General features: G+C 36.9%; 2 protein-coding genes across 6 annotated transcripts in view; one reads left to right on the plus strand and one right to left on the minus strand.

Annotated features, from left to right (window-relative positions):
• Positions 1-21874, minus strand: part of LOC148952491 (platelet-activating factor acetylhydrolase-like) — a 146926-nt gene that overhangs the window by 73152 nt on the left and 51900 nt on the right. For 4 of the 5 annotated variants that reach the window (XM_089089918.1, XM_089089919.1, XM_089089915.1 and 1 more), the window contains exons 2-3: positions 11864-11964; positions 454-554 (exon numbers count right to left, since the gene is read on the minus strand). In XM_089089918.1, coding sequence (XP_088946044.1) covers positions 454-554; positions 11864-11915 — 153 coding nt within the window. In that variant the 5' untranslated portion in view covers positions 11916-11964. The remainder of the gene's footprint in view (positions 1-453; positions 555-11863; positions 11965-21874) is intronic. The other variant, XM_089089920.1, reaches the window with a different exon arrangement.
• LOC148952492 (alpha-tocopherol transfer protein-like) overlaps positions 1-21874 on the plus strand; it is a 115255-nt gene that overhangs the window by 5403 nt on the left and 87978 nt on the right. The gene's annotated exons all lie outside the window — the stretch shown is intronic.

Genomic DNA, 21874 nt, shown 5'->3' on the forward strand with positions numbered 1-21874 from the left:
AAACAAACGCGAGGAATACTAAAATCCCCCTGCATTAACATCAACAGGATTTTTCTCAGAGACCAGATACAGCGACGATATTTTTTTTTTAATGAGAGAAGGATATAAACAAAAATTATGGCTACTTCCCTTAAAAAGCAAAGCTTGTCCGTGGGGGACGTAGAGAAAACAAAATTATAAAACAAAAAACATTTGGCCACCGACCACTAATACCACCATACTAAACAATAAATACAAAATAATTTCATATATTATACTTTTCCTCCGGGAAATTCATATCAACAAAACATCATAGTAAATAAATCAATTAAGTTTCAATTAAGTTTTTCAATTAATTTTATCCAATTAAGTTTCTAGTTTTACTTTTTTTTCTCAGATTTAATCACGGCTTAAAATTAAGTACAGAAAATATTATATTTAAGGACTTGATAAACATAATATTAACCGACTTACATAGTGACCCAACCCCTCTGCGGGGTAGTAAAACCTTGTAAATATGCCTTCATTCTCTGATCCAGGCGTCATCACATCGAGAGTTCCAACTACATATTTACCTTAAAATATACATAAAATTAATTAATTATATATATATATATATATATATATATATATATATATATATATTAAAACAAAATTTGCATATTAATTTTACTTTTATTTGGTTAAATGGCTTTCTCGAAAGCTGTTTAATTTTATTTACGAACGTTTTTATTAGTAATAAATATACTTACTTACGAATTAACTTAAGTAACGAACTTCTATATTCATATATTTTTAATACGTCTATTAGGGAGCTCGTCCCCTAGTCAAAACCCAGTTCTTAACGCTAAAGTTCAAATTTTGTTCCAATTCTTTAAAAATGACCTATTAATCACAAAGGCCGTTAATTGGAATATATAGCTCTTATGAAAGTAGGCCTACTAAAAAATCTTTGGCTTAAAGAGCGAGATATTGACTAGGGGGCGAACCAAATCATATACATAATAATTTCTGTTCGTTTTAAGTTTTGATGCTGCTCCTTAAATATATAATATAATTATTTTTACTTTTACGAATTTATTTAGCCATACAATTCTAAAATTTTGACTAATAAATTTCAGTACAGGTATATTAAACTGACAATGCATATTCGTTTGTATTTTTTCAGTGAAGCGCAAATTATGTTATGGTCTTGGGAAGGCACAAGGGTTTTGCGCCCAACTTATGTTAATTCCTGCTCTTTTTTAGTTTGACTCGGTTATTTATTGTAAATTCTGTTCGTTTTGAGTTTCATTTATTTATCGATGCTGATTTGTGGTAGTTTCACGCTTGGTAGATTATTTGATTTTATTTTTGCTCTTTTTTTGTTTAATAGAGTTCTTTACTTTTCTTTGAAAAACTTACTTTGTAGAAAAAGTTTTTTTTAATAATTTCTGTTCGTTTTATATTGACATAGTCTTTTCAAGGAAAAAGAAAATAATACTTTAAATCTTTTCATTTATTAAGACTTCATAGTTTGGCTTACTATTTATATGCTGGAGAAAAATTTTCAGCTATTTTTAATAACATACACCCTTTTGAAAATCTGGACACAAATAGTAGTGTTTAATTTAGTTTCATACATCCTCTAGTTGACCTGAAATAGAAAACTTGATACCATTCGCAAAAAAATCTGTTTACTTTCTTTGATAGCTTGGATACACTTACGCTATTTTGATTTGGTTAAATTTTAAGAACAGAAGTAGCCCCAAAAGTTTGAACATAATACCCTCAGTCCTATTTTTAATCGAATGAGCCCTTTTCGAAGTTCCCACGTCAACTCCTTCGATACGAAGTGCCCTGGTCTAAACAACAACAAAAAATAATACATAACACCCACATCGATCTTTGCTATAAAAATGTCAAGCCTTCCAATCACTTTCGACTATTAAAAAGGGCACTAGGCCTTTCGATTTCCATTCGAATGAGCCCTTTTGGAAACGACAGGGCATAACTTACAACCCTTGCCCTGAGTGATGGGGGGGTGTCATTCTCAAAGACCTAATTTCCAGAACTTTCTACTACGCTGAACAAAATGGGTATCTGAAAATTTTGATTGGATGTACTTTGAGGATTAGTGGGCGTGAGTGGTAGAATAGTTTCCCTCCAACCACTTTCGACTATTACAAAGGGCACTAGCCCTCTCAGGTTTGAATTGAATGAGCCACTTTTGAAGTTTTATGACAACTCTATCTATACAAATCTTATATGCCCCCAGGGCAGAGCTTACAACCTTTGATTTAATATTTTTGGGGAAATAGTCGTTAATTACTAAGAGGGGGGTTAATTACTCTCCACTCACTTTCGACTATTAAAAAGGGCAATTTCAATTTCCAATCGAATGAGCCCTTTTTGAAATTTCTATAACATTTGAAATTATATAACTTTATATGGCCCCAGGGCACAACTTACAACCCTTACACTGAGGGCTCTGAGGGGTTATCATCCTAAAAGATCTAATTTCAAGAACTTTCAACTACGTTGAACAAAATTGATATCTCAAAATTTTGATTAGATGTGTTTGGGAAAATGGTGGGCGTGAGAGGGGCGTTAGTCGCTCTTCAATCAATTTCAACTATTAAAAAAGGCACTAGCCCTTTCAATTTCCAAGTGAATGAGCACTTTTGAAGATTCTACGCTTTCAATAAAACCTTATATGCCCTGAAGGCATAACTTACAACCCTTGCCTTGAGGGATGGGGGGGGGGGGGTTGTCTTCCTTAAAGACCTGATTTCCATAACTTTCAACTACGACTATCTAAAATATTGATTGGATGTGTTTGGAGAAAAGATGGGCGTGAGAGGGGGGTTAGTTGCCGTCCAATCCCTATCGAGTAATAAAAAAGGTACTAGCCCTTTTAATATCAAATCAGATAATCTCTCTTCAATCTTCGACGAAAAATCTTTCAATAGAAACCGTACATGCCCCCAGGGCATAACTCATAACTCCAGCTCTGAAGATTGTGAGAGGTGTGTCCTGTTCAAAGGTATAATTTCCTGAACTTTGAACTGCGTGGAAAAACACGGCTATCTCAAAATCTTTATTGGATGTGTTTGAGGAAATCGTGGGCGTGGAATAGGTATTAGTTGCCTTTCAATCAATTTCGACTATGAAAAAGGGCACTAGTCATTTCAATTTCCAATCGAATGATCCCTTTTTGAAGTTTCTACGACAACGCGTTATACAAAACCTTATATGCCCCCTGGGCATAATTTACAACCCTATCCCTGAGGGATGTGGGGGGGGGGGGCGGGGGGGGGTGGTTGTCATCCTCAAAGACCTAATCTCCAGAACTTAAAACTACGTTGAAAAAATGGCTATCTCAAACTTTTGATTAGATGTCTTTGGGGAAAAGGTGGGCGTGAGAGGCAGGTTTGTTGCCCTCTAATCACTTTCAACTATTAAAAAGGGCAATAGCCCTTTGAATTTCCAATCGAATGAGCCTTTTATGAAGTTTCCACGACAACACCTTCAATAAAAAAAAACAACCTTATATGCCCCCAGGGCATAACTTACAACCCTGGTCCTAAGGGCTGTGGGGGACTGTCCTCAAAAACATAATTTCTATCTGGAAATCAACTACGCTAAACGAAATGGCTATCTCAAAATTCTGATTGGTTGTGTTTCGGGAAATGGTGGGCGTGGAAGGGGTGTTAGTGGCATTCCAATCACTTTCGACTATTAAAAACGGCAAAAGCCACTCCGATTTCCAATTGAATGAGCCCTTTTTGAAGTTTCCACGACAACTTCTGCGATACGAAGTGCCCTGCTCTAAAGGAAAAAAATTATTAAATAATGCATTGTGCCAACATCGTTCTTATCTGCCCATAGGACATGATTTAAAACTCTTGCCCTGAGTGCTCTGGGGGAGTGTCCTCCTCTTTATTTAGTCTCAGTTTCATGTCTCGTCCTCGAGTGTCCCCGTTCTTTACTTAGGCAGCGCGCTCGCGCTGCCTATGATTTATGCAACCACTTTCTATATAAACCTTATATGCCTCCAGGGCATAACTTACCACCCTTGCACTGAGGGCTCTGAGGGGGGTTATCATCCTAAAAGACCTAATTTCCAGAACGTTCAACTACGTTGAACAAAATGGATATCTCAAAATTTTGATTGGATGTGTTTTGGAAAATGGTGGGCTTGAGAGGGGCGTTAGTCACTATCCAATCACTTTCAATTATTAAAAAAGCCAATAGCCCTTTCAATTTCCAATTGAATGAGCCCTTTTGAAATTTCTACGACAACGCTTTCAATAAAAACTTTATATGCCCCCACGGCATAACGTACAACCCTTGACCTGAGGGCTGTGGGGAGGAGGGGTTGTCATCCTTAAAGACCTAATTTCCAAAACTTTCTACTACGTTGAATAAAATGGTTATCTAAAAATTTTGATTGGATGTTTTTGGGGAAATGGTGGGCGTGAGAAGGGGGTTAGTTGCCCTTAAATCACTTTCGACTATTAAAAGGGTGCTAGCTCTTTGAATTTCAAATCGAATGAGTCCTTTTTCAAGTTTCTACGACGAACATTTCAATAAAAAACCTTATATGCCCCCAGGGCATAACTTAGAATCCTTGAGGAATCCTTGCCCTGAGGGTTGTGGGGGAGTCTCATCCTCAAAAATATATTTTCTATCTGGAAATCAACTACAATGAAGAAAATGGCTATCTCAAAATTTTGAATGGATGTTTTTGGGGGAATGATGGGCGTGGGGGGGGGGGCTAGTTGCCGTCCATTCGACTATTAAAAAGGGCATTAGCCATTTGAATTTCCAGTCGAATGAGTATTTTTTTAAGTTTCTACGACAACGACTTCTTTAAAAACCTTCTCTGACCCCAGGTCATAACTTACAACCCTTGCTCTGAAGGTTATGGGGGAGTGTACTCCTCAAAAACATATTTTCTATCTGGAAATCAACTACGCTGAACAAAATGGCTATCTCAAAATTTGATTGGATGTGTTTGGGGGAATGATGGGCGTGGGGGGGCTAGTTGCCCCCCAACCGCTTTCGACTATTAAAAAGGGCACTAGCCTTTTGAATTTCCAATCAAATTAGCATTTTTTGAAGTTTCTACGACAACGCCTTCTATAAAAACCTTATATGCCCCGAGGGCATACCTTACAATCCTTGCCCTGAGGGCTGAGTGGGAATGTTCTCCTCAAAAACATATTTTCTATCTGGAAATCAACTACGCTGAACAAAATGGCTATCTCAAAATTTTGATTGGATGTGTTTGGGGGAATGGTGGGCGTCGGGGGCTAGTTGCCCTCCAATCACTTTCGACTATTATAAAGGGCACTAGCCCTTTGAATTTCCAATCGAATGAGCCTGTTTTGAAGTTTCGACGACAACACCTTCTATAAAAACCTTATATGCCCCCAGGGCATAACTTAAAACCCTTGCTCTGAGGGTTCTGGGGGAGTGTCCTCCTCAAAAGCATATTTTATATGTGGAAATCAACTATGCCGAACAAAATAGCTATCTCCAAATTTTTATTGGATGTGTTTGGGGGAATGATGGGCGTGGGAGGGGGGGGGGCTAGTTGCCCTCTAATCACTTTCGACTATTAAAAACGGCACTAGAACTCTCAGTTTCCATCGAATGAGCCCCTTTTGAAGTTTCTACGACGACCCCTTCCATAAGAAGTGCCCTGCTCTGAAGGAAAAAAATAATAAATAGTACATTGTGCCAACGTCGTTCTTATATGCCCTAAGGGCATAATTTAAAACCCTTGCCCCGAGGGTTGTGGGGTACTGTCCGCCTCAAAAACATATTTTCTATTTGGAAATCAACTACGCTGAACAAAATGGCTATCTGAAAATTTTGATTGGATGTGTTTGGGGGAATGATGGGCGTGGGGAGGGGGCTAGTTGCCCTCCAATCACTTTCGACTGCTAAAAAGGGCACTAGCCACTCTAATTTCCAATCGAATGAGCCATTTTCGAAGTTTCTACGACAACTGCTTCGATACGAAGTGCCCGGGTGTGGAGAAAAAAAAAACACGTTGTGCCCACATGGTTCTTTACTTAGGCAGCGCTAGCGCGCTGCCTATGATTTCTTATCGTATTTTTTTTAAATAATGCTGGGTAATTCGGCACCCCTTTCATAGCAATGTCCCTTCCCCCATGAAAACTTCCTCAATGGAAAGATCCTCCCACATAACTCCCGACCTCCCCCCCCCTCCCCAACAGAAAAAATCCCCCCTGGAAACGTCTCTATACTTCCCAATAACAAATACTATATGTAAACATTGGGTAAAGTTCATAACTTTCAGTCCTCCCCCCGGGGACTTCGGGGGATTAAGTCATCCTAAAAGACATAGTTATTATATTTTCGACCATGCTGAGCAAAACGACTATCTCCAAGTTTTGATCGGGTGACTTTGGGAAAAAATGAGCGCGGGAGCGGGCCTAGTTGCCCTCCATTTTTTTGGTCACTTAAAAAGGGCACTAAAACTTTTAATTTCCGTTCGAAAGAGACCTCCCAGGTTATTCTAGGACCCCTGGGTCGATACGATTACCCTTGGGAAAAAAAAAACAAAAAAACAACGCAGCCTATACAAATTCCACATTTTTGCAGATAGGAGCTTGAAACCTGTACAGTAGGGTTCTCTGATATGCTGAATCTGATGGTGTGATTTTGACACTAAGGTTCTATAACTTTTAAAAGGTGTTTCCCCCTTTTTTCGAAAATCAGGCAAATTTTCTCAGGCGCGTAGCTTTTGATGGGTAGGACTAATCTTGATGAATCTTATATATTTGAAATCAGCATTAAACCCTGATTCTTTTCATGTATCTATTGGTATCGAAATTCCGTTTTTTAGAGTTCAGGTTACTATTGAGCCGGGTCACTCCTTACTTATAGTTCGTTACCACGAACTGTTTGAAAACTGAAAGGTTCTACGCATTGTGTGAAAGCACCTTAAGATTTTTAGCTCATTCTCCATCGATAATAAAAAAGAATCGACCAAATCTTAATAGCAAAACTAATATTTTAGTAGAAGATTAAAAAGTTAGAATAAGAATATTTTAACACAAGAAACATGAAAAAGGAAAACAAACTGCTTCCTTTAGAAGATACGGTACCTTTAAGGATCACCCTGTCTCGCACAATATAAAATTTTGTAGTTTGTACGGCCAAACTATTTATAATTGACTGGGCTGTCTTACCATAGCTTGCAGAGCTTGGATAAGAGATCCAAATACATGATTGAAAACTAAAATCCGACACCTACTATCCCGGAAATCTTAGAAAACCCCTTTAACATCTCGTGTAATGTGCCTGATATAGAGATATTCAGTTTTAATCAAACCTATATCACCAGAACGTGTTTTTTTTTTTTTATTAAATAAAGCAAAACTTCTTTTATAAAGTTCAGGAAAGAGCAGCCCTTAAAATATTTTTGGCATACCTGCTAGGGAAGGGCTATAAATCAGCTCAAAGGAATGGTTGTATAAGTAATTGGGCCGCTTTAGAAGTTACTTGTGGTATCACCCGTTTTGATTACAAACTCGCCGACAAAATGGACGTAAAATTTCCTGTCTATTCAGGCAAATTTCAAAATCAAGCCATAAATTCTCGACAGCTCTTGATGATGCCTTGTCCACTGGAAGAATTCGGTAATATGCTCTTTATCTTTGTGACGGTCAGCCGACACTGAGTCTCGTACAATGATTTTAAGGTACCGTGTTGCCTTAACGACACCACAACAAACAAGTTCTTGAATAGGGGCGTTTCCTTACATGACATCAAAACCAGCCAAACACGAACAAACTATTTACAGAAATTAAATTCAGAAATTAAGTCCTTATTTGGAATTAATTCATCAGTGTCACAAGCCTATACGGGTTTCGGTGTTTATCTGATATAACCTCATGGTTTTTTCTCATGGTTGTAAGAATTAAACGTAATTCACGTGAGGATCTTTCCACGTAAGCTGGTTTTTAACTTGAGCAAAAATGGTGGAAGATGGTCGTAACAGGGCATTCCGGGAGACAATTCAAAAGAAAAGAATCAAAAAATTCAAACGATTTGATTGGTTGGCTGAGCAACACCCGTGACAATGCAGAAAAATCAAGACGAGTATTCTCCAGCACATTGTTGGCAGGGTTGCCACCGAGGTTACGTTCGGACCACTTTTGGTACGTTTTTGAATTCATGTTACAGTAATATTACGCTTTTGCATAGGTGATAAAAGGTACATTTTCTGATTAACATATTTTTTCCCGTGAAAAAATCTGGTGTTTCAGTTTAATGACAGTGACATAAGGTTTCCTATTAAAAGTTACGAAAAAGTTACGTTTTTAAGAGCTCGGACGTTACGACATTTTTTGGTCTGTTGGCAACCCTGATTGTTGGACGTTTATACTTCATCTAAATTGGCCGATATTTGTCACTAAAAACTTGTGCTGTACAGGAGAGAAGTTTATAAATTAAAAGATTATGTAACAATTCATGTTGAATCAACCTGATCATCTGATTAATTCTGTTTACCTTTACTTCTTCGCTGACAAGTGATAAAACAAATTTTATTTTGCTAAAAAAGAGAGTCCTAGATAAGAGACGACCCTTAGACCATTTGGACTTAAAGAAAATCCAAATGATAAGAACTTTGACTTTATTGTTGTGCAAAATAATTTTACTTAAGAAAAAAACAGGAATAATTTATAAATTATATTCTTCTGCAGCAAAGAGAATTGTGTGTTTTATGAATTGTGTGCCATAGAATTGTGTGTTTTAATTAGTTTCAGCTTGTTTAAACATATTTGAAATTTCTATTAAAAGACTGTACCAAACAAAAATATGTGGTCGAGCATTTAAAGATCGTGTGCAAGGCTTCTTGACTTGTTGTTTCCAAACGAAAATCCAGAAAAGCTAAAATAAAAATAGCAAGCAGTCTTAGCCCAAGAGTCCACGGAGAGCTTGTAATCTGAGAAAAGGATGTGCGTATGATCACAACCTTTACCACTACTCCAACTCAACTGGTTAGAACCGAAATCAAGTGAAACAATCACAGAGATTAAACTAAAGCTAAAAAAAAAACAAATAAATAAATAAAAGAACCTTTAGTAATAAGGGCGAAAAGAATCATCCGCTTCAGAATTGCTTTGACTGTTTACGGAATCGGAATTACTGAACTGATTTTAAAAGAAGCTAGTACTTGCCCCGTTAAAAGAACCAAATTAAAGGAACAAAAAAGTTTAGCAAAAAAAAGAAGCAAGGGTAAGCTTTAAATGGTTAGAAATAACCCATCATGTTCTGGAAAAATTTTATTTTCAAAATTCTATATTTGCTATGCTAATGTGATTCATAGAAAGAACATGAACAGTCGAGAGCTTACTGGTCTGATTTTCCTGACAGCTCTGAAACTCGGTGCACATCTTAATCCGAGATTATCTAGGAAATGTGCCTCAGTACAGAAAACACCATAGAAATGAAGTTTTAAAAAGATTATGTTTATTGACGGAAGTAAAGAATAAAATTGAAAATAATAGTACTTGAAAATTGGCCAAGGTTAAGACGGACTGTCGCCCTTCAAACCAATCATGTTTGGTACCTTATAAAGCAAAAACAAAAAAAAGAGCACCTCGCTTCCGTCTGAAAAAACCTAGTTTCCTCTACCCGGGGTTAAGATCATGAACTATTCTGACTTTCAGTCGTTCCAATCAATTCTCCTCATCAGGATATCTGACAAAAGGGATTGTCAAACCTCAACTAAAATTGGCGGGAAGTAATAAGTAAGTGTCTTTTGGATCTCAACGAGACCTGATGGGAGGCAGAAGCTAGTGAATAAGGTTTAGTGAAACCATGACCAGACCAACGTGTCTGTGAGAGGAATTATTAGATCTAGTTTTAAGAAAGAAGCATGAACAAATCTGTCAGATATCAACCAAAGTTAATCAAGGTAATATGCAATACCTTATCTAGAATTTTAAGAAATATGCGACCAATCCGACATCTGTGTGGGAAGGGGAATTTGAACCCTAAAGTCAGGTCATAAGCTAGAATTAGGCGTAAAATCACAACCCAACTTAATGTAAATGAAAGGCTAGCGTCCTGGTTTTATATTATGAAAGCCCAAACTCGATTAATCGCTTTGGAGAGGAGGGGGATAGAGCCCCAGGCTCTTGTCATCACCATAACTACCGAAAGAAAATAGACCCAGTTCAACTTAGAGTGATGTAGAGGATAGTGTCAAAATGGGTCTTTTGACTCTTCACTCAAAGCCTAACCTCAAAAGAAGGAAAACATCCCAAATGTCCTTCCAATTGGGAAATTTACCAGAGTGTGTTAAACACACAAGGACTCTTGATACAATACAATCCCAAATAAAAAGAAGGAAATATTTCGCTAGTGAACAAACTCAGAGTCAGCTTAAAACTGACATCACAACGCCAGATTCACGGATCTGAGCCTGCTCAAATATAAATGAACCTGCACAGTCGTGTTTTATGGTGATAAAATATATTTTATATATTTATATATTTTAAAACATATATGGAGATAACATATATGTTTTATGGTGATAACTAAACGCTAAGACCAGATCTTGAAAATTAGATTGAACCGAAATCTATGCCTGACGGAAAATTCTGATTACATATCTAAATTCAGGAAGAAAAATGCAATTGATTGATTATATAGATTTTTTGTGACAGGAAATCCTGACAGCCATGACAAATGAAAAATGAACAAAAAATCGGCGACTTTTTCAGCTACTAAGGAATTGATAATAAATATTTTAAGAGGGAAATTGTTAAAAATGGAACCTGTTTATAATTTATAGAGAACTCCTTGGTCTCGAACGTAAAAATTACGTTCGGGCAGCAGTGTCGAAAAAAACCCGCAAAAACGTAAAATATATAAGAAAAATCGGGAATCGTGAATAGGGGGCTAGGTGTTTAAAACTTCTACAATAAGGTTCTCTGATTGTTCTGCAGTTTTGTTTGATATACAATCTCCAGGGCAGTATCTAGAACTTTTATTTGGGAGCTATTTTTTCGGGGGGGGGGGGATACAAAAAAAACGAAATTGTTAAAGAGGGAAATTGTTAAAAATGGAACCTGTTTATAATTTCTAGAGAACTCCTTGGTCTCGAACGTAAAAATTACGTTCGGGCAGCAGTGTCGAAAAAAACCCGCAAAAACGTAAAATATATAAGAAAAATCGGGAATCGTGAATAGGGGGCTAGGTGTTTAAAACTTCTACAATAAGGTTCTCTGATTGTTCTGCAGTTTTGTTTGATATACAATCTCCAGGGCAGTATCTAGAACTTTTATTTGGGAGCTATTTTTTCGGGGGGGGGGGGAATACAAAAAAAACTTTGAAAACACACATAAAAAATATGAAATTGATATTTAATCCCTCTTGATTTCTGTAAATATTTCTGGTCTACGCTGTTATTATGAGTAAAGAGTAACATTAAACCCTAAAACGAGCAGAATTTAATCGGGATAAGAACCTTCCCCTTCCTCATCTCCACCTCGCACTCATGATCGCAGAAACTTCGAAGGGTGCTCATTACGTCAGACATTGAGAGTTAGTCCTTTTTTATAAGTTGAAAGTGATTGGAGACCAGCCAGCCCCAGGGAGGGGGGTATTTACCAAGGGGAGGGGGGAGTACGCCGGCTCTCCGTGAATAGATTCATAAAAACCTTGAGATTTTGGAGGGATCCTGGCCCAAAGAGCCTCCTCCTTCAGTGTGTGCGCCTGAAAGCAATTACTTTTCTTTATTTTTTTTATATTACTTTACTTTTTTTTGAGAAAACTATAAACTACAAGAAAGAAAACATTTTTGAGAGCTGATTTAATCTTGATTGATTATATTTGGCAAACCAGTTCTTACCAGAAGGTACGGGAATATGATATTTGCCTTTATAAACCAATACATCATGCATTTTCCCCTTGAGGCAAATACGGCAATCACCAAGAGATATTCCACAAAACCTGAAAAACAAGATGGAGAATCTTAAAAAAAATCATGGTCAGCAGAGTAATAAAAAAAGTTTTTAAACATGAAATAATGTGCGTTTTGGCAAGTGCAGTTAGGTACTTCATAACAAGGTCATAAAGAGGAGAAAATTAAAACTAGATTAGTAGTCCTCACAGGAAAAGTAATATTCATACATGCTGGTGCAGAAACTTTGGGGCGGCTTGAAATGAGGAGGGCCTGATACAGAAAGAAGTACAAAATTTTTTTTTTTCGGAGGGAACAACTTCGTTTAAATAGCAAAAAAAAATATTAAAGTTAATATCCAAATCAACCCCGGGTACTTTCCCATTACATGGGCACCTACAAGGAAACCAGTCATGAAAAACCCGTTTTCGACGGGTTAATTCAATAGACGGCTTCAGAGTAATGCAATCCATAGCGTGGTTTTCATTCCGTATGGGATATTTAAACTGTTGTTTTTTTGGGGTCTAGGGGGGGGAGGTACCTAGGTTAGGTTAGGTTACGTATTTAATATATGCAATGCTTTATCCCCCCCTCCCTCAATGTGCAAATATATAGCCCAAATTTGTTTATAAACTATTATATATTCATCATATTTTATTTTATTTCATTAGTACTAACTAAACTTGACTTTTTAGAAGTGTCCATATAATGGGAAAGTACCCAACCCCGCTCAGCTGACCCTCCTTAAATCAACAGTATAACTGGAAAATGTAGCTACGCCTGTTTTACTGGAGGTGATGAAAGTTAAATCGAATAAAATGGTCTTCATTCATCTGTTAATTCTTATGTAACTGTTCTTTTTTATGCTGCTTTAATGCAATACTATTCGTCCGCCCTTTCGAAAAAATAATAACTTATTCTTCTCCCTTATATATTTGAAATTAGTAGAACTTTCCACGACCGGGGCCAGAACATATTTGGATTTAACGGTTGCAGCAGTAGCTGAAACTTCGATTCACCATATAACGTTGTTTCTGAATACGATAGTTGCTACCGCTACCATTACCTCCCAGCCCTCGTCCCTATAGTGCCTGGATATAGCACACTTGGCACTTTGGGAAACTGCGAATCCGAGCTTCGATTGATTTTGGAAAATGTGTTTGAGAGGGTGATTTTGTGGCTTGATGCTAATTATCTTACTCTGAATTTTTCTAAGTCCAGTTTTTTTATTTTTTCGCGTGTTTCTCAGGTTTATCCCCAGTTATCAGAAATTCACCAGCCAAATGGAATAATTCATAGATCTAAAGACCGATATGTTCGTTTTTTGGGCATTCTTGTTGATGAAAACCTATTTTTCAAACGTCACATTGATTTTATTAAAATGAAGATATGCAGGAGTCTCGGTATTTTAAGGAAACTTAGACGTACTTTTCTAGGATCAATTTTGAAAATCCTTTTTCACTGCTTGGTCCAATCTTACGTTTCTTACTGTCCAATTAGGTAGATGTCAACATTCCCTTCGCGGCAAAAACCACTTTCTATGGCTTACAGTAAAATTAGCAGACTCATTCAGGAAACTGGTCGATCATTTGTCATACCATTGCTAAATCTTGAGTCACTATACATTCTTTCATGTCCATGTTTTACTTTTGCTCAGCTTCAGGGCGACCTTCCCTGGCCTCTAATTGTTCCGCTATCTTTTACCTCGGATCAAAATAATTATAATCTTCGTAATATGACAAATCATGTTCAAGTTCCATTTACTCCTTGCATAAGGTCAGATTTTAATCCTCTAATGGCGTGTCATTTTGTTTGGAATAAGTTGCCTGAATCAGCTCGAGGGTGCCACTCATTCTGTTTGTTTAAAAAAAAATTTAAAAATTCTTTGGCTTCGTAGAAGTTATTTTTATTTATGTTTTGATTTTTTATTTATTTTATTTTTTGGAGTCTATTTAATCTAATTAATTATTTTAGTTTATTTATTCTATTTTTTCTATACTTTTCGTTTTATCTATATTTTCTTTTCTTCTCATTCGTATGTGAGTAAGTGATCATTTTAAATTTTCTTTTGTTTTTCATCTCTGAGTAAGCAATTCATATGTCTTCCCCCCTTGTACAGGCCAATGAGCCGTTGGGGGAATAATAACATGTAATATTGTATGTGTATCTAATGAAGAATAAAACTTATCTTATCTTGTCATAGCCCTAGGCTATTCCAAAACTTGGTTTGGTTGTATCTTTTTTTGTACTAATTTCGCATAACAGTTGGTTCATAATACCAAATAATCCCAATTTAAAAAAAAAAGAAAAATAAAAAAAAGAAAGCGTCAGATGGTAAATCCAACAGCAGGTTTCTCTTTTAGCTCGCGAATTAACTCAAACTTCGACAAATTTACCAACACAACCTCTGCTGCAGAACCTAAGACGCTAGATTTTACTTTAAGCTTAAACCCTGTAAGATTATTAAAACCTCAGATCTGACCTTGAGTTTAGGGCATTGCGATATAAGTGAATACAAGCGAAGCAAGAAGCAAATTTTGATATTATAATCAGCGCTAGTTCAAACGTATTTATCACACTATAAATAATAAACAGTAGCGAAAACTCCTACACTCTCCATTAAAGATTTTTGGGACACATCAGTCGCACACCTTTCTCCATGACTCCGTCTTCTTTAATATTTATGCTGTGATAGTAATTGAAGCTATTGCTGTGACGCAAAGGGAGACTTCGCTTTCTGCGCGCTTTGATGTGTCCCATTTCTGAACCAAATTTTCGCTACTGTTTAATATTTATGCTGTGGTATTCATTGACAATCTGAATCAGTGTTGAGTCATATAGGGGTTGATTTGAATGGGACTTGACTTAAACAGGGGTTGAGTTAAACGCGCGTTGAGGTAGAAGAGGATTGAGTTGAGTGAGGGTTGAGTTAAATGGATTAAGTTGAACGTATTTGAGTACAACGGGGTTGAGTTAAATGAGGACTGAATTGCACAGGGTAGAGTTGAAGGAGGATTGAGTTGCATGTGGTTTGAGCTGAACTGGGTTGAGTTCGATGGGGTTAAGTTTCATGGGGGTTAAGTTGAATGGGGTTGAGTTGAATTGAGTTGAGTTAAATGGGGGTTGAGTTGAATTATGATTGATTTAAATAGGTTGAGTTTAATACGGTCCACTTAAATCGGAGTTGAGTTACTCATACGCCGCTGTTAAGCCAGTTTTTTTTTATAATGGGAAAATTATTATTTTTTTTTTTTTTTTTACCAAATGATTACAAGCAGTTCATGATAAAAATCACCCATAAGAAATTCCAAATAAGACTTTAATAACTATTTACCGCACATAGTTTGGATGCAACTTGGGTCAGAGAGGGGGTCCAATGCCCGCGCCCTAGGCTTTCAGGATACATAAGACAAATGAATCAATTTGACAAAGTTCTTTGTGCATTTGGCCCCCTTTGCCCTCAGACCTAAATAGAACCAAATCATTTTCACTTTAATTACAACGCTACAGTCTACTTGGAAATCTAGAGTGTTTTATGTATTACCGTAACACTGGTTCATTGTACATTTCCCTCTCCAAATGCACCCCCCCCCCCCCCCAAAGAAAAACTTCCTGGTGTCATCCTGTATATGTAGTAGCTGAATATTATGAAATCATATTGAAATATGGTGGATATATATAGATGGAAACATTATCCGTAATCGAACCAAAAGTCTAATATTTAGCACCTTAGGTAAGCATATACAATGTTATTACTATGGGGATTTGAATTATTTTTGTCCATATCATACCAGTTTCCTTATCGTTTCATAGGCAGAGCAAAAGCGGTGCCGAAATAAAGAGCACTTCAATGTATTTTTTTTTCTTTTCTTTTATATCCCAGACCACTTCCTATATTCAATTGGAAATTGAAAATCCTAGAGCTATTTTTAACAGCAAAAAGTGTTTAAAGGGTAGCAGGGGACCGCACATGCCGTTTCTAGCTGTCCTTCCTGTTACATGTGATAAAAATTTAGAGGTCACCATTTTGCTACAAATAGTTAAGAGATCCAATAGCTATGACGTCTGGGATGACACAGCCCTCCCCCCTCACAGCCCCCATGGATAAGGTCTGTCAATTATGCAGATCGCTCGTGGTTTGTATATAGTTCATTATTCAAAAAGGGGGTAGGGCAGTTTGATATGTTGAGTGAGGTGCTGAACCAAATGAAAAGACACCATGTGCAAATAGGTTGTCAATACAGCGTGTCTTCGATTTCTCAGAAACGCATGAGGGTGTGAAGTTGAAACTTTCAGGGATGTTGAAGTAGTCAAACGACACAATTTGTATCCTATTTGTCAAAACGGTGGATCTGCAATATTCGAGGACCGACGAAGGTTACTAATTTAAAACTTTTGGGGCATGTTGGGGGGGTGTAGGACTAAATCAACACATTCTGGTCATTGAAGGGGTGTATGCGCACTATCTCAGGAACGGTTAAGGGTATTAGTTGAAACTTCATAATGTTGAGGGAGATGTTGTACTAAATAAAAAGATATCCTGTGCACTCAGGTTTTCAAAACGCCGTATCTTGAATACCCCACGAACGACTAGGGTATTAAGTATAAGCCTTCAGGGAATGTTGAGACAGATAAACTAAATCAAAAGACACTATGTGTATCCAGGATGTCAGAAGGTCGCATCTCAAATATCTCAGGGACACCTAAAAGTGCCAAGTTTAAAATTTCATGACATATTAAACTAAATCAAAAATACTATTTGCATCCGGGCTACCAAAAGTACGTATCTGCAATGTCTCAGGAAAGTCTAAGAGTTTTCAGTTGAAACTTTCAGAGCATGTTGAGGAGGAGGCTGAATTATATTGAAAGACGCTATGTACATTGAACTAAATCAAAAGCCACTCTTTGCAGCCAGATTGTGAAAGGGCGTGTCTAAATAATCTTAGGAACGGCTAAGGGTATTAAGATGACACTTTCAGGGAATGGTGAGAGGGTTCTGAACTAAATCAAAAGACAATATACGCATCACGTTTGTCAAAAGGGCACATACGCGATATCTCAGGGATAGCTGAGGATAATTTGTGGAAATTATTGGGGAATGTTGAGGGAGGTGTTGGACTAAACTTAAAGACACCACGCATATCTAGGTTACCAAAATGATGCAGATAAAATACCTCAGGAACGGCTTGGAACTGCCTCTGAAACTGCCAGGGAATGTTAAGGGGGATTGGTATCAATCAAAAGGATGTTGGTCTATACGCATCTAGAGGGTCAAAAAATGCTTATCTGTAATATCTCACTAACAGCTTACGATGTTAAGCTGAAATCGTCATGAGGTGTTTAGGGGGATGTTCAACTAAACCCAAAGATTTAAGTGCATCCAGGTTGTCGAAAGGGTTGCATCATTAACAGCTAGAGGGACCCAGCTGAAATTTTGGAGGAGTATTGGACGAAAAGATCAAGTCAATTCTGAACTTAGACTTGGGGGACAAAGAAAAGCCTTTCGAGGGCAATAAATGTTTGGAGAGAAGTGTGGTAGCATTGATTTTTATTGTAAAATACTTTTTCTTATTGTTGACTTGGTTAAAATTTCAGGCCATGAAGAATACTCAATTAAAGCTTCAGAACCAAGAGAATCTCAACCAGAAACAAATCTGGTTGAATAGATTCTTGACGTTCTGTTTTTATTTTTATTTTTAAGGCTAGGGGGTGCTGAGTTGAAGCTTTTTGGGAATGTTGAACCAAATCAAAAGACAGTGTTTGCATCCAGGTTCTCAAAAGGGTTTATCTAAAACATCTTAAGTACAGCTATGGACATAAATTAACTGCTTACGGGATCCAGCTGGAACTCTGAGGGAGTATTGGATGAGGACATCAATCAGATTTTTAATTTAGACTCGGGGGATCAAGGGGACCCAAGAACAATAAATGTTTGAAGAAAAATGTAATTGAAATGATTATTATTGCAAATAAATTTTTTATTGTTGATTTACTTAAGATTTTAGGCCATGAAAGTAACATTTCCCTCCGCCCATCCATCCAAAGTTCTATAGCAAAATTGAATTGGTAATCAGAAGTTCTAGTGTCTTCTTTAAGATTGAGAGTGATCGAAGGCAGGGGCGAATCTCCAGCATTTTTATTGGGGGGGGGGGGCACGAGGGGTCCATATCTGGATAGTCTAAGGGTATGGGATGTATAATATTTTTTTCTCCACATTACTGGGAGGGGGCCAACTGCCCCATTGCCATCCCCAAACGACGCCCCTGATCAAGGGGAGGATACCCCCCCCCCCCAGAACCTCGTACTTTCCCGAAATGCATCTGATAGAAATTTTGAGATGGTCATTTGTTGTCGTAGAAACTTCGAGAAAGGCTCATTTGAATCGAAATTGAAAGGGCTATATATATATAAATATATATATATATATATATATATATATATATATATATATATATATATATATATATATATATATATATATATATATATATATATATATATATATATATATATATATATATATATATATATATATATATATATATATATATATATATATATATATATATATATATATATATATATGTATATATATATACTGACATATGTTTCTTAAAGTTTTAATACTTTTTATTAACTAGCATTTTAAAAGTATTTCGTCGTTTAATGTCGTAGAATAAAAGGATTAGAATGGCTTCTGACTCTCCAACGGGAAAGCGAAAGCAAAACAGATATTTTTGTTTAAGAAAACACAAGACAAGATAAGTTTATTCTAAAATACGATTAATAACTGATAACTGTATATTATAGCTATTACAGCTATTAAGCTATTATATTAAGAAATTTAAATTTTTTGATGTGCTCTATCATAGGCGGCGCTAAGAGCGCGATGTGGGCAAAATGATTATTTTTTTTTTAACCAGGGCACTTCGTGTCGAAGAAATTATCGTAGAAACTTCGAAAAGGTTTCATTCGACATGAAATTGAAAGAGCTAGTGCCCTTTTTAATAGTCGAAAGTGATTGGAGGGCAACTAACACAACTCCCACGCCCACCATTTCCCCAAACACATCCAATCACAATTTTGAAACAGCCATTTTGTTCAACGTAGTTTAAAGGTCCGGAAATTATGTATTTGAGGATGACAACCCCTTACAGCCTTCAGGGCAAGGGTTGTAATTTATGCCCTGGAGGCATATAAGGTTTATCTAAAAAACGGTCATCGTATAGACCTTGGAGGGGGCTTATTGGATTTCTAATCAGAAGCTTTAGTGCCCTTTTTGAGATTCAGAGTGATGGGAAGGTGGATACCCCCACCTCACACTTCGTATTTTCCCGAAATGCATCTGATAGAAATTTTGAGATGGCCATTTGTTGTCGTAGAAACCTCGAAAAAGGCTCATTCAATTGGAAATTGAATGGGCTAGTGCCTTTTTTGACAGTCAAAAGCGATTGGAGGGCAACTAGCCCCCCCTACGCCCACCATTTTCCAAAATATGTCCAATCAAAGTTTTGACATAGGCATTTTGTTCAGCGTAGTTAAAAGGTCCGGGGATTATGTCTTTGAGTATGACAACCCCCCAGAGCCATCAGGTCAAGGGTTGTAAGCTATGCCCTGGGGGCACATAAGGTATATATAGAAAGGGCGATCGTATAAACTTCGGAAAGGGCTCATTGAATTGGTAATTGAAACTTCAAGCGCCCTTTTTCAAGTGCTCAAAACCCCTATGCCTTCCCAAGGCCAGAAAATAATTTGCGCTTTACTGAAAAAATATAAATGTTTTTACTTTTATAACTTTAATAAATCAAATAATATTAACATTTTGATTACAAAATATCAGTATATATACATTAAACTGACAATGCAGATTCATTTGTATTTTTTTCAGTAAAGTGCAAATTTATGTTCTGGCCTTGGGAAGGCATAGGGGTTTTGAGCCCAACTTATGTTGATTTCTGCTCTTTTTGAGTTTGACTCGGTTAATTATTATAATTTCTGTTCGTTTTGGGTTTCATTTATTTATCGATGCTGATTTGCGGTAGTTTCACGCTTCGAAGATTATTTCTTTTGATTTTTGATCATTTTTTCTTTAATTGATTTCCTTACTTTTCTTTGAAAAAATTATTTTATGGAAAAAGTTTTTTTAATTAATTTCTGTTCGTTTTAAATTGACACAGTCTTTTCAGGGAAAAATAAAATAATACTTCAAATCTTTTCGTTGTTTTAAGACTTTATACTTTGGCCTGCTATTTGTATGTTTGAGAAAAATTTTCAGCAAATTTTAACAATATACACCCTTTTAAAATTCTGGACACAAATAGTAGTGTTTAATTTAGTTTCATACCTCTTCTAGTTGACCTGAAATGGAAAACTTGATACCATTCGCAAAACATCTATTTACTATCTTTGATAGCTTGGATACACTTACGCTATTTTGATTTGGTTAATTTTTAAGAGCAGAAGCAGCCCCGAAAGTTCCCCGAAACACAATTCGAAGTAGCCCCGAAACACAATATCCTCAGTCATTCTTGGGATGCTGCTGAGATGCCTTACAGGGAATTAGCATTAACACAGCGCATTTTGATTTAATCTTAAGGCAACATTTAGTTTTAAACATAATGAGAAAATGGGAGGGTAGGCTTGGGAGGGGGATTAGATGCCCTTCAATCACTTTCGATTATTAAAAAGGGCATCAGTCTTTTCTATTTTCAATGAAATGAGCACTTTTCGAAGTTCCCACGACAACTACTTCGATACGAAGTGCCCTGGTCTAAACAACAACATTAACAAAAATTAATACATTATACCCACGTCGATGTTTACTATAAGTATGTCAAGCCTTCCAATCACTTTCGACTATTAAAAAGGGCACTAGGCCTTTCGATTTCCAATCGAATGGGCCCTTTTTGAGTTTCTCTGACAACGCTTTCTATAAACACCTTATATGCCCCCCGGGTATAAATTACAACCTTTACCCTAAGGGCTATTAGGGTGGTTGTCATCCCCTAAGACGTAATTTTCAGGACTTAGGCTACGTTAAACAGAATGGCTATCTCAAAATTTTGATTGGATGTGCATGGGGAAATGGTGGGCGTGAGAGGGGCGTTAGTCGCTCTCCAATCCCTTTCAACTATAGAAAATGGAACTAGCCCTTTCAATTTCCAATCAATTGAGTCCTTTTAAAGTTTCTACGACAACACTTTCAATAAAAACCTTATCTGGCCCCAAGCCAAATTTACGACCCTTGTACTGAGGGCTGGGGGGGGGGGGTTGTCATTCTCAAAGACCTAATTTCCAGAACTTTCTACTACGTTGAACAAAATGGCCATCTGAAAATTTTGATTAGATGTGAGTAGAGATGCATTATTGAGTCGTGACAGTACAAAATTCGGTTATCAAAAGAACGTATCTCCTATCAGTACACCAAATAAGGGCATAGCCTCCCATAGGGAGAAAGATTGCGTAATGGGGTCAATGACCTCTTTTTCCACGATCGATTTATTTGATGTTTCTATGTGCAATAACTCCGGGGGGAAGGTTGCACATGTGCATTGAATTCTAGCGGGAAAATTATTATTGATCTAGGACTCGAGGAGGAAGTGAATTTCCAAGGAATTGATTGTGTAATTGATTGGGAATTTTATTGATCCGATAACAGGAAATTATTGATTCACGAATGGGGGAATTAAGAAACAAACATGGTTTCAGTCTTGTTTGGTTAGCTTAACCTGTGAACTTGATTTACATAATCGGCGGGGAAATTATTGATTCACGAAGGGGAGAATTAAAGAAATTAAGGTTTCTTTAATCTTTAGGCCTGAGGGATTTATTTTTTATTGTTGTTTTTGGACAAGTGCATGCGAGGGGTGAATGTCAAGGACTCGAGGGGGAAGTGAATTTCCGTGGATTTACATAATCGCTAGGGGGAATTATTGAACCACGTGGTCCTGTCACGAGTAG

The sequence above is a fragment of the Artemia sp. Qi Xiang Cuo genome, chromosome 5 (assembly GCF_049724085.1).
Source record: "Artemia sp. Qi Xiang Cuo chromosome 5, ASM4972408v1, whole genome shotgun sequence".
Taxonomy (NCBI): Eukaryota; Metazoa; Arthropoda; class Branchiopoda; order Anostraca; family Artemiidae; genus Artemia; species Artemia sp. Qi Xiang Cuo.